The 13,018-nt window shown below is 37.0% G+C and overlaps 1 protein-coding gene and 1 non-coding gene across 3 annotated transcripts in view; one reads left to right on the plus strand and one right to left on the minus strand.

Annotated features, from left to right (window-relative positions):
• The window catches only part of LOC109578619 (S-adenosyl-L-methionine-dependent tRNA 4-demethylwyosine synthase TYW1), a 148,564-nt gene that overhangs the window by 107,879 nt on the left and 27,667 nt on the right, over window positions 1-13,018 (plus strand). For both annotated transcript variants that reach the window (XM_019988004.2, XM_070779995.1), the window contains exon 14: window positions 9,364-9,474. In XM_019988004.2, the coding sequence (XP_019843563.2) occupies window positions 9,364-9,474 (111 nt within the window). The remainder of the gene's footprint in view (window positions 1-9,363; window positions 9,475-13,018) is intronic.
• Window positions 10,724-10,795, minus strand: TRNAH-GUG (transfer RNA histidin (anticodon GUG)). The gene has a single exon. It is a non-coding gene; the product is annotated as a tRNA-His (tRNA).

A 13,018-nucleotide genomic window follows, 5' to 3' on the forward strand; every position in this document is an offset into this window, starting at 1 on the left:
TGATCCATTCTCATCTAATGAGTCAATACTGTTAATATGAAAAAGTGTGTGTGTGTGCAGGTTTTCTGACCCCACAACTTTTCTTGTATTTCCTTCTCAGATTTTTGTATTTCTCTGGTGTATATGTATTTATGTCATTAATACTGTAGTATGTGTACAATTTTGTTTTTAGCTTTTTAAAATTTCGATGCTGTTACATAAAAATTACCCCTTATTATTAAATTTTCTTTTAAAACAGTTATTCTCAATAGGAGCAAAGGTACAAAAGAAAAACAGGTCTCCCACCCGCTTCCTTCCCTTTTTCTGAGAATCACATCTGTATGGAACTCTCTTACTGTTAGGAGTGTGTTTCTCTGCCATGTTCAGATTCATAACCGGTGTTCTGAAATAATCATCTTTAGTGTTAAACAGCTGTATCATAAATCATCTAGCTATTTCTTCAGATTGAGATATTTATAGTATCTCATTATTACAAATAAAGCTGGAATGAACCTTCTTATTCATCAGTATTTGTCCACAAATTTTATCATTTCCAAAGGCTTACATCTTTAGAAATGTAGTTATTGGATCAACAGATTTGAGTGTTTTTCAGAGACTTTAATTATGTTGCCATGCTACTTCCCAAAATGTTTGTAGTGAATTATGCTTTTAACCGTCAGTGAATGAATTTCTCTGTCTTGCTACACTCTAGGCAGCAGTGAATATTGCTATTTAAAAAAAATCGTTGCCAATCTGATAAGCCAAAATGGTACCTCATTACTGCTTCAATTTGCATTTCTTTGATTACTGGTAACTCAGAGCCATGTTTTAGGAGACCATTTTATCTTGTTTTGACACACAGCCTCAGCTCAAGTTTGTCTTGAATTGCAACTGTCAAGATAAATTGTTGAAATTAAGAACTGTAGTCCTGGGATATAATAACCTCATCTAGAATACATAGCACTGCAAGATGCCTAATTAGAGGGAACAGAACTAACTCATAACTATATATTTTTAAACCTTTTTAGTATGGATTTTTAAAACATTCAAGTGAGGTGAGAATAATATAGGGAATTCCTATGTAACCATGATCTTAGCTGTCATTTTTCACCTCTCCTTCTGAGACTCATAATGTGTATGTTAAACACTTTAATCCTTTCCAGTATTCTTGCCTGGAGAATTCCATGGACAGAGGAGCCTGGCAGGCTGCAGTGCGTGGGGTCACACAGAGTCGAACATGACTGAGCAACTAACACTTTCACAGGTGTTTAAAGTGGAATGTAAATAAGCCTACAACCCTTCTGATCCTTATAAGTAAGCACTATTAATGGCTTGATGTGTTTCCTTTAGGATTTCTTTTCCTGTTGGATTTTCTTCACTGAGTCTTATAAAACTGTCCTTGCCATCTTTCCTTGATCTACATTTTCAATCATTCATCAAAGTTTAAATTAGTTGGTTACTTAGTTAATTTATTTTGGGAATAATTCTATAATAGTTTTCCTTCTTATCTTTGAATATGAAGAAGACTTCACTTAGCTGGATCATAAGTTATATCTTTGAATTTATTTTCTACTTTTTTGCTTTATTTGACCTATCAGATTGACACATTTTGTTTTGACTCCCATAAACAGTATCAGACTTAATTAAGGGACTTCCCTGGTGGTCCAGTGATTAAGGTTCTGTGCTTCTAATGCAGGAGGCCTGGGTTCAATTCTTGGTCAGGGGACTAGCTCCCGCATGCCACAACTGAGAGCTCGCACACCACGACTAAAGATCCTGCATGTGGCGGCTAAGACCTGGCACGGTCAGACGAAACCAAACCAAAGCAAAAAGCAGAAAAGTAACTCTTGATTAATTAAAGCCATTTTAAGGATAGGTATGCTTTCTAAGGTCTTTAAAAGAATCATTGTCCAGTTTCTAGTATTGGTGAACACATATTCCTTTGATTTAAAAAACAATGGTTGTCAGTGAGGGGTTGTTTCAATTTTAAGGTGTTTTTTGTTTTAAGGAGTTCAGAATCATTTTTTTGACAAGCATGGTATGATGGCTTGTGGAGCCAGGCAGGAGTGTTGAAGTCTTGTCTTGATGGTTTCCTGGCTCCTCTCCTCTTTTGGTGTTAACCACTGTTGCTAATTTCGTTTCTGACTTGAGTTTGTTCATTTACTAGAATAGAATGTAGCTTATACAACAGTTGACACTGTGGTTGCTTCGTTCACTGCTGTATCTCCCGCACCTAGTGTAACACCTGGTGACTGTTGTTGAGTTGCTATCTGTGTGATCAAATGAACAGATCTATGTAACTGCTGCTGTGGTGGTAGCCGAAATGTATTCATCGTTTTCTCTCTGCGGGGGCTGTGTTCTAGGTTCTTTGTTTTAGTCTTTCTAATTTAACAATAATACTATGAGGTACAGATACTGTTACTCTTCCCTTTTTTACAGAGGGGCAAAGAGCTCACCTGGAAAATCCCATGGACGGAGGAGCCTGGTAGGCTGCAGTCCACGGGGTCGCAAAGAGTCGGACACGACTGAGCAACTTCACTCACAAAGAGCTCACCTAAGCTCACACAGCTGACTCAGTAGCTTCATTGCTACTGTGTACTCTTTTCCTCATTTTATACTTTTTTCCTCTTTTCTTCACTCAGGCCTTTTCTGCTTTGTACTTGATTCTTTATACCGCCTGCCTCCCTATGCAGTTCCCTTTGATAAGCATTTAACATTCACCTTTGGAATTTCAACCTCAATTTTTACTTCATGTGTTTTCAGTCCATGTATTGCTTCCCTCTAAGAAACATAATAAGTTGAAACTCAAATTTAAAATCTGTCACAAAAATCTGATCTAAAGTCTAGAGGTGAACATCTAGGTCTCTCGCTGCACAGTCCAGCTGCACATTTGTTGGGATATAACTTTCCGATCACCCCACCCCCCATTTATTGTGTGTGTTCTCACCACTAGGGGAGAAGAATCTTAGACGCTTAAATTAAACAAATGCATGTCATGTTGAGGTTTGGCAGAAACCAACTCAATATTGTAGAGCAATTATCCTTCAATTAAAAATGAATAAATTTAATGATTAAAAAACCCCAGAAATACATGAAATTATAATGTGCCAACTACTTGACTTTTTTTTTTTTTAATAACTCACATTGTGACATTTCACAGATCACATTGTAGCTTGAACAGAAAGTAGCTAAACTTTTTGCCTAACTGGATACTTTTCATCTTCATTTTTATTATATTCCATATTATATTCCATTCAGTTCAGTTTAGTCACTCATTCATGTCTGACTCTTTGCGACTCCATGGACTGCAGCACACCAGGCTTCTCTGTCCATCACCAACTCCTGGAACTCGCTCAGACTCAACGTCCATCAAGTTGATAATGCCATCCAGCCATCTTATCTTCTATCGTCCTCTTCTTCTCCTTCCTTCAGTCTTTCCCAGCATCAGGATCTTTTCCAATGAGTCAGTTCTTTGCATCAGGTGGCCAAAGTATTGGAGTTTCAGCTTCAGCATCCATAGTATTGGGTTGGCCAAGAAGTTCATTTGGGTTTTTCCATAAGATGTAATGAAAAAACCCGAATGTACCTTTTGACTGACCCAATATCACACCATCCATATCCCCTACTAGAGAATATGACACATTCAGAAAATCCTGCAGTAATAACCAATCCAGAACCTATACAAATTAAATTTGCTAATTAATTCCCCAAATTGGGGAAAAAATATTTTTTATTTGAATTATATTACTACACTCCAGTGTGTACTCCAGTTTTCCCTCTCTCTCCTGTTTTTTTTTTTAATCTAAAAGGATAATATAAAGTATTAAGTATGTCCTCTGCAAAGGCAATGCCAGCTCTCACCTCTCAAGCATCATCTGTACTCAGTTTTTGTTTTAATTTGATCTAACTGGAGTGTAACTCCACTTTCTTCTGTAGACTTTAGGAACTGCTTTAACTAACTTTACATAGACTTTAAAGTCTCCAAAACTGTCCCATTGAGCAGGCTCCCTACAGACACAGTGAAACCCAGAATGTGAATCTGATCATTTGAAATAAAATCTAATGACTTTCCTGTTTTTGTAACCCCATAGTAGTGCTTTTCTTTGTCTTTAATCATCTGAACATTAGTATGCTATAGATAAAACGTAAATGTACTAAAATCAGTTCCTTCTGTTGATCAAAAGATATGCAGAAAGTAAAAAGGAAAGCCTTAAAGCAGATGAAAATATTTCTGATACAATTATAACAGAGTTCTTATAGCCAGGATATATAAAGAATTTGAAAAACCCAGTAGTAAAAAGACCATTATCCCCATAGAGAAATATTCAGGACACTCGAACAAATATTTCTCAAAAGTAGAGATCAGAATGGCCAAAACATACTCAACTTCATCAGTAAACAGACAGATACAAAATAGAACAGCACAGAAATGGCTGAAGTTTTAAAAGACTACCAACAAGAGTTGCTGAAGATGAGAAGTAGCCGGAACTCTGATCCACTCCAAGTGGATGTGTGGTCAAATGCCCTTGAAAACCAGTCTGGCAAAATACGTGTGCTTCCTGTGATCCAGCATTTCCACTCTTAGGAACATCAAAGAAATGTGTCCATCAGGAGTCAGGTACAGTAACACTCTTTGCATTGGTGTTTTGTAAGAGACCACGCTGGGAAAACAACCAACCAACCAACTACTTTCACTAGTAGTTAATATTTTCCTATACTGGAGTACTAAACAGCAGTAAAAATGTATCTGAAGCCAGAATCACCATCAAATTCAGTGAATGACATTCAGTGAAAGAAGCAGACATAGAAGAATACGTGTCATAGTAGCATTTCATAAAATTCTCTAAAGCAGAAAAAGCTGAACTCTAGTGTTATGAGAGATAACAGCATTGCTTTTCTTTTAATTTTTATTGGAGTATAGTTGATTTACAGTGTTGGGTTATTTTCAAGTGTACAGCAAAGTGAATCAGTTTTATATATATTATATTTAAAATATATTTATATATAAATATAGAAAATATATAAATAATGTATTTATATCTAATTTAGATGTTTATTATATATTTATATAAATATATAAAATTTATATTGTATATATATTTATATATTTCTTTTCCCACATAGGCCATTATAGAGTATTGAGTAGAGAGATCCCTGTGCTATACAGTAGGTCCTTATTAGTTACTATTTTATATATAGTGTTGTGTATACATCAATCCCAATCTTCCAACTTATCCTCCCTCCACCCCTAGGAACCATAAATTTTCAGCATTGTTTTATAACAGCTAAAAGGTAGAAATAATCTAGATGTCTATCAGTGGGGATATGGCTGAATGAATTATTGTATACTCATGTAATGGAATGTTAGATAACAAAATGAGCAGATCCCAACATACAGCAACATGGATGAACTGTATAAACACCATGTTGTGTGAGAGAAGCAAGACACAAAAGAATATATAGTTCTTTGTATATACATTTCAAACATAGGCACAAGTCTAATGTTGAAGTCAGAATATCAGATAGCTTTAGGGTGAAGGGAATGGATGGTGCTGGGTGGGTGATGGATATTTCTTTGTGTTAATCCCTTGGGTGATACATTTGTGTTTTATGTACATTTCTCTTTGCATGATTTATTTCGCAATTTGAGAAGGTTTAGCAATGAGAGATAGAGTCTGCCTTGGATTCTTTCTGCTTGGGTTCATTTCCGAGCTCTGCTGCTTTCCAACTGTGTAGCTTTGGGAAATTTATTTAGCAGCCCTGGGCCTCAGTTTCATATCTATAATGTGAAGATAATAAACCTATTTTATAAGATTTGTTGCAAAGAAGAGACAAATATTGGAATCTTTGCTAAGATATTAAACACAACAACAGCTGGCACATAGTAAGGGCTGACTCATTGCCAACTCCTGCTATTGTTTTTGTTGGTATCATTGCTAGTTTATTTGTTGAAAATAATTTTTAACTCCCATTGGAATTACATTATATTTAGAAATCTCTCATGGCTCTCCATATAGGCTAATTTTTTGTTATGGTCTCAGAAAAGTTTACTTTTTTCACTGTCCATGTTATTTCATAAATAATCAAGTATTTTATAGTTGTATTTTGTAAAGTAGAATTTGTGTTTTGTAATATATATGTATATGCTATATAGATATATGTATATATAGTATATATATGGCATATAATAGCTAATACGTATTATGACTTACTGCTGCCAGCATGGTTCTAAGCATTATGTAGTAGTGAAAGTCGTTCAGTCATGTTTGACTCTTTGCTACCCCATGGACTATACAGTCCATGGAATTCTATGGGCCAGTATACTGGAGTGGGTAGCCGTTCCCTTCTCCAGGGCATCTTCCCAATCCAGGGATCAAACCCAGGTCTCCTGCGTTGCAGGCAGATTCTTTACCAGCTGAGCCACCAGGGAAGCCCAAGCCTTATGTAGATGAACACTTGCAGTCCTGTGCAAAACCTGCATTTTACGCAGGGAGGAACTGAGAGAGTTTAAGATGGCTAGTATGTGGTCTGAGATTCAGTCTGGCCTGGCTTCCCTGATAGCTCAGTTGGTAAAGAATCCGCCTGCAATGCATGAGACTTGGGTTCAATCCTTGGGTTGTGAATATCCCCTGGAGAAGGGAAAGGCTACCCACTCCAGTATTCTGGCCTGGAGAATTCTATGGACTGTATAGTCCATGGAGTCGCAAAGAGCCGGACCAACTTTCACTTTCAGAGTCCACATCTATCCTACCACTCTATGCTTGGAAAGCTGCTCATTTTTCTATTTTTATTTGGCCACTGGCCAATTTGACTTAATCTGATTTTTAGTTGATTTTCTTAGGTTTCCAGGAAGCCACCTATATCATTTGCAAGTACGTTTTTTTTGTATACTATTCAATTAGTCTTGTTCTTGCCTTATTGCTTTGATTTTAACTTTCAGAAAAGTGTTTATAAAGATAATACAGTGGACATTCTGCTGTTAGTCGGATTAAATGGAAATACCTCTGTTTTTTACATCTGTAGGAATGACATGGACTGTTGACTCAAGGGTGTTTTCTTTGTTAATGGTATGTTTTTTAATTTTTGAGTTTACCAAATGGTTTTTCAGTTGTTCATTCTGTTTTGTTTTAAAATCAGGGATGGACTTTAAACTATATCTATAAGATGACTGATTGATTTTTCTGTGTCACAATATTAATGTGATGAATTATATTAATACATAACCTAATATTGAATGGGCTTCCCTGGTGGCTCAGATGGTAAAGAATCCACCTGCAATACAGGAGACCCAGGTTCAATCCCTGGGTCAGGAGGATTCCCTGGAGAAGGAAATACCCACTCCAGTGTTCTTGCCTGGAGAATTCCATGGACAGAGGATCCTGGTGGGCTACAGTCCATGGGTTGCAAAGAGTCAGTCATGACTAAGTGACTTCACTAATACTGAATCATCTCTCCTTTTCTAGAATTTTTAACATAATGCTGAATTTCATTTGCTAAAATTTCGGTAAGATTTTTGCATGTATAAATGCAAGTGAGATTGGCCTGCAGTTCTCTACCATTTTTGTTAGGTTTTGGCATTGGGTGAATTCTAGCTATGTAAAGGGAATCTGGAAGATGTGTGTCTTTTCATGCTTTATATACTGTATTTTAAAAATAAGTTTTGAGTGCATTTTCTAAAGTGGCCGCCTAATGATATTCATCTCTTCATCTCTTGGTTATCTTCAGATACAAGCAAAAGTAGAGAGAGAGATTGGTATCTTTTAATTGAAGTATAGTTGATGTGCAATATTATGTGAGTTTCAGGTGTACAGTATAGCAATTTGCAAAAAGATTATACTCCATTTATAGTTATTATAAAATATTGGCTATATTCCCCTGTGCTGTACAATATATCCTTGTGGATTATTTTATACATAATAGTTTATATCTCTTAATCCCCTACCCCTATCTCCCTCCTCTACCCTTTCCTCTCCCCACTGGTAACCACTAATTTATTCTCTATATACGTTTCTGTTTTGTTATGTTCATTGGTTTGTTGTATTTTTTTTTTAGATTGCACATCTAAGTGATATCATTCATTGTTTGCCTCTCTCTGACTGCCTTATTTCACTTAGCATAACCTCTAAGTCCAACCATGGTGTTCCAAATGGCAAAATTTCATTATTTTTTATGGCTGAGTAATATTCTATTGTTTATATATACCACATCTTTATCCATTCATCTTTTGGTGGACATTTAAGTTGCTTCCTTGTCTTGGGAATTGTAAATAAATTCTGCTGTGGACATTGGGGGCATGTAGAGATTGGTATCATTCTTTTCAGCTTTCATCTCATTTTGTCTTTCTCTTGAGTATAATGAACCTTGCTACTTAAAGCATGGTTTGAGGTTTAGCAGCATGGATACTGCCCAGGAACTTGCTCCAAATGGATGCAATCATGTGCATATAATCACAGGCACCAATCAACTTTGTGTACTCTACTCGTTAAAGGCAAGTCATAGGTTCTGCCCCCACTCTTGTTGTAGATTTTAAACTACCATTAATCATGTTGTTTTGAGATGTTTGAGTTAGTCCTTGAACTTTTCACAGTTTGTCTAGGGTCCTGGAAAGGAAAGTCAAAGGGTATAAAGTTTTTAAAGGCGTGCATAACTGTTGTCTAGTTGCTTTTCAGAAAATCAGTACCTTTTTTTTTACATGACAGACAAACAAATGGCAACATTGACAGTTCATCAGTGTGCCTTTTCTGCCAACTAGGGATCGTTAAATAATAAGAAAGCAGGAAAGAGGAAAAGTGTAAATTAAAAATCCTTATCATAAATACTTTGATTGATAATGGAGAGCCCGAAGGTTATTTGAATTCATTTTTGACAGTCTGAAACTATTTAGTCAATTCACTATTTCTGATCAAATGGAATTCAGTGTATTTGTTAAGAAACTTTTGGGTATCTTATCTAGTGTTAATGACTCAGACAGTAAAGAATCTGCCTGCAATGCAGGAGACCCAGGTTCGATACCTGGGTCAGGAAATCCCCTGGAGTAATGGCTACCCACTCCAGTACTCTTGTCTGGAGAATCTTATGGACAGAGGACCCTGGCGGGCTACAATCCTTGGGGTTGCAAAGAGTCAGACATGACTGAGTAACTAGCACTTATCTAGTGTTAGATACCGTTAGGGAGAGAAGAGAAATATACCAATATTTGTGCCTATAAGGCTTCTGGGAGTCTTATGATATTGTTTACATTTTTTTTCATCTTTCTACAAAATGTAAACTTCAATTTTTAAAAGTTCATACTGGATTTCACCTTGCCTGGGGTTTCTGTGGGTTGAAGAAATTTGAAAATCTTCCAAGGTGATAAAAACAGAGTTATCTTTTCCTGTCTTTTAGCAACAACGTACTGTCTACAGACTGACTCTAGTGAAGGCATGGAACGTGGATGAGCTCCAGGCCTATGCCGAGCTGGTGTCCCTGGGGAATCCTGACTTCATCGAGGTGAAGGTAAGCCCCTGGCGGCCAGTGCCGGGCACACTTCCCCTGGCACTTTGCTGGCCACGGTGGGGTTACAACCTTCTAAAACCCTACACGAGGGCCTGGATGTTTGATTTATTTATGCAAAAATATTAATCAAGATCCTGGCACTGTTCTAGCCACTGGGGATAAGAACAGTAAAGACCAAGCATTTGCTCTCATGTATAAAAAGCTTATATTTTAGCGAGCCATAGACTGTCAACAGAAAATAAATGTACTGTCCACTACATAGTAACTTTAATATGCGGAGAAGTAGAACACAGTTATAGTGAGTAATTGTTTGACATTTGAATAAACCTTAGCTATGGAAAACTTCAAATATATACAGAAGTAGAGAGACTGATGTAATGAACTCCCATCCATCCATTACCCAGCTTCAAAAATTACCAGCTCATGTTTCACCTGTACTCCTACCCATTTTCCTGCCCTTACCTATTATTTTCAAGCAAATCCTCACATTATACCATTACCTATAGCTGTTTCAGTGTGTATTTTTAAAAGATATGCACTCACTTTAAACACTTATTCAGAATACTGTTCTTACAACTAAATCGTTTTAATAGTAATTTCTTAAGTTTGGGGGCATATAAGATTTAAAACTTGACTGATTAACCGTTGAAATAGAGTTGATTTACAATATTGTATTAGTTTCAGGTATACAGCAAAGTAATTCAGTTATATATATTTTTTTCAGATTATTTTTTATTATAGGTTATTATAAGATATTGAATATAGTTCCCTGTGTTAGATAGTAAATCCTTGTTGCTTGTCTGCTTTATGTATAGTAATGTTCATTGATTAATCCCATACTCCCAGTTTACTCTTCCCTTTCCCCTTTGGTAATAACTAAGTTTGTTTTCTATGTCTGTGAGTCTGTTTCTATTTTGTATGTAGATTCATTTGTATTCTTTTCAAGATTCTTCACGTAAATGATCTCCTGTAACATTTGTCTTTTTTTGACTAGTATGATATTCTCTAGATGATCTGTGTTGCTGCATATGGTAATATTTTATTCTTTTTAATGCCCGAGTAATATTCCATTGTGTATATACATCATATCCTCTTAAACCAACTGTCTTGGTTATTTGAAAAGGGTAGTCGCTCAGTCATGTCTGACTCCTTGCAACGCTATGGACTGTAGCCCACCAGGCTCCTGTGTGCATGAGATTCTCCAGGCCAGAATACTGGAGTGGGTTGCCATTTTCTTTCCCAGGGGGTCTTCCCGACCCAGGGATCGAACCTGGGTCTCCTGCATCACAGGCAGATGCTTTACCCTCTGAGCCACCAGGGAAGCTGGGGTTATTTGAAAATCTAGATCCAAATAAGGGTTAGAATTGGATTATTTCTGTCTTTAATTTCTTTTAGTCTATTAGTTCTGCTAGTAATTAATTCCCCTAGTAATTTATTTTGTTGGAAAAAATGGGTCATTTATCCTGGTTAGTTCCCTGTATTTAAATTTTAGATTTTGCTCTATTACATATTCTTCTTTCCCATATATTTTCTTTGAGTTAGTAGTTAGATCAAAAGAAGATTGATCAGGGGGGTGTGTGTGTGTGTTTGCATTTCAAGACGATTTCATTGGTGACGATTTCTAGCAGGCGCATTTAATGTCATATTTTTGCCCGTGTTTCTTTGGGATAAATACCTGTAAGTGGATTGATGTGTGAGAGGATACATGGATATGCTGTTTTGCTAGATACTATGGTTGGCTGTTTTAGATTTCGTAAGCAGGAAGGTTTTTTGAGGAGATTACTCTTTTAAAAATTGATACCTGAGTAGGAAGAAGCAACACAATATTCAAAGGCTTGGGGTCAGAGCATTCTGGGCAGATGACACAGCTAGTCTGCAAGAGGGCCTTTGTGACCTCTGGGGCGGTTGGAGTTGGCTGTGGTACAAGATGAATCAGAGAAGAGGGCTGGGGCCAGATTTTGTTAGGCCTTTCGCACAAGGATAACAGAATCAAATTTTACACTAAGTTTAATGATAAAACTTTTTTTTATACTTGGTGTACTTGGAAAGGATTTTAAAAGCTAGAGAGTGATGAGATCTGATTTATGATTTTAAAAGATCACCCTGCTGTTGCTGTGAGTTGGTTTACAAGGGCAGTAGTAGAAGTAGGTAGACCAGTAACAAAACTTTTGCCAAGCAAGAGGTGTGATGGCTTGGGGAAGGTCTTTGGTGATACAGTTGGAGAGGGGTGGGTGCTTCCGTGATGAATATTGAAAGTAGATCCAGTCGAACTTATTAGATGATGTAGGAAATGACAGAACAAAAGGAATCAAAATAGTACCTGGGTTTTTGGCTTAAGCAACTGTGTGGATGTGGAACAATTTGCTGATGTGAAGAAGACCAATGGAGAAGAGAGGCCGATTTGGGGAGCGATTTCCTGAGTTTTGTGTTAGCCTGAGTAATTTGAGATAGCTTTTAAATATCTAAGTGAAGTCGCTCAGTTGTGTCCGACTCTTTGCGACCCTGTGGACTGTAGCCCACCAGGCTTCTCTGTCCATGGGATTCTCCAGGCAAGAATACTGGAGTGGGTTGCCATTTCCTTGTCCAGGGGATCTTCCTGATCCAGGGATTGAACCCAGGTCTCCTGCATTGCAGGCAGATGCTTTAACCTCTGAGCCACCAGGGAAGCCCTAAGTGTAGGTTCAAATAAGCCATAGGTTATATAAGCCTGGAGTCCTGGGGATGAGACAAGCCTGGCAATAATGACTTGGAAGTCGTCAGCATGAGACAGTAAGTAGTTAAAGCTGTAGAATATTAAGAGGCAGATAATATGCTAGGCTTTCATGGACAACTAAGAATATGCAAAAATGAGAGAAAGTGACCAGAAAATTCACCTAATCTCTCAGAGCTCCACTCTTCCATTCATGTTTATGAAGCTGGGTGCCCTCTGTCATGTCAAAGGATATTTCTTAGAGCTATCTTTTAGTAAGTTCAGCGTTCTGTATGACTGTCTTCTGGAGGGATGGGGAGGTTGGAGCAGATGAAATATTGCTATCTGAGTGTGTAGCAATCTCTAGTCAGGTCAAAGACACTTTTAAAGTTGTTCTTAATTTCAAAAGGCTGCTCTTGGCAAGAACTCTAATGATGCAAAGATACAAACTACATCTTAAATATATGCCTTGGCTTAACAAAACCTTGCCAGTGTCAAGGATTAGTGGTGGTTTAATTGATGACTTAGCTATTAAAGAATGTTGCTTCAAATTATATTGCAGTAAAACATCTATTATTAAGCAACTTGGCTGGATCACACCATCACCTTTTTTTCTCCTTCCTTCTTTCTTTGCAGTCATGTTTTCTGTAATGAACAAGATATTTTATAATCTGAAAAGAATCAACCAGAATTATTTTTTAATGAAAGATGACCACTTTGTAAACAGTGTAATTCTCTGATGGGCATTTTGTATTTGGACAAACTATTGCTATAACTTGAAAACAGGTGAAGCCTTCTTGGGTGTAGCTGAGATGTTATAATGACAGTTTCTTTCAAACAAGATTTCCATTTTAC

The sequence above is a fragment of the Bos indicus genome, chromosome 25 (assembly GCF_029378745.1).
Source record: "Bos indicus isolate NIAB-ARS_2022 breed Sahiwal x Tharparkar chromosome 25, NIAB-ARS_B.indTharparkar_mat_pri_1.0, whole genome shotgun sequence".
NCBI lineage: Eukaryota > Metazoa > Chordata > Mammalia > Artiodactyla > Bovidae > Bos > Bos indicus.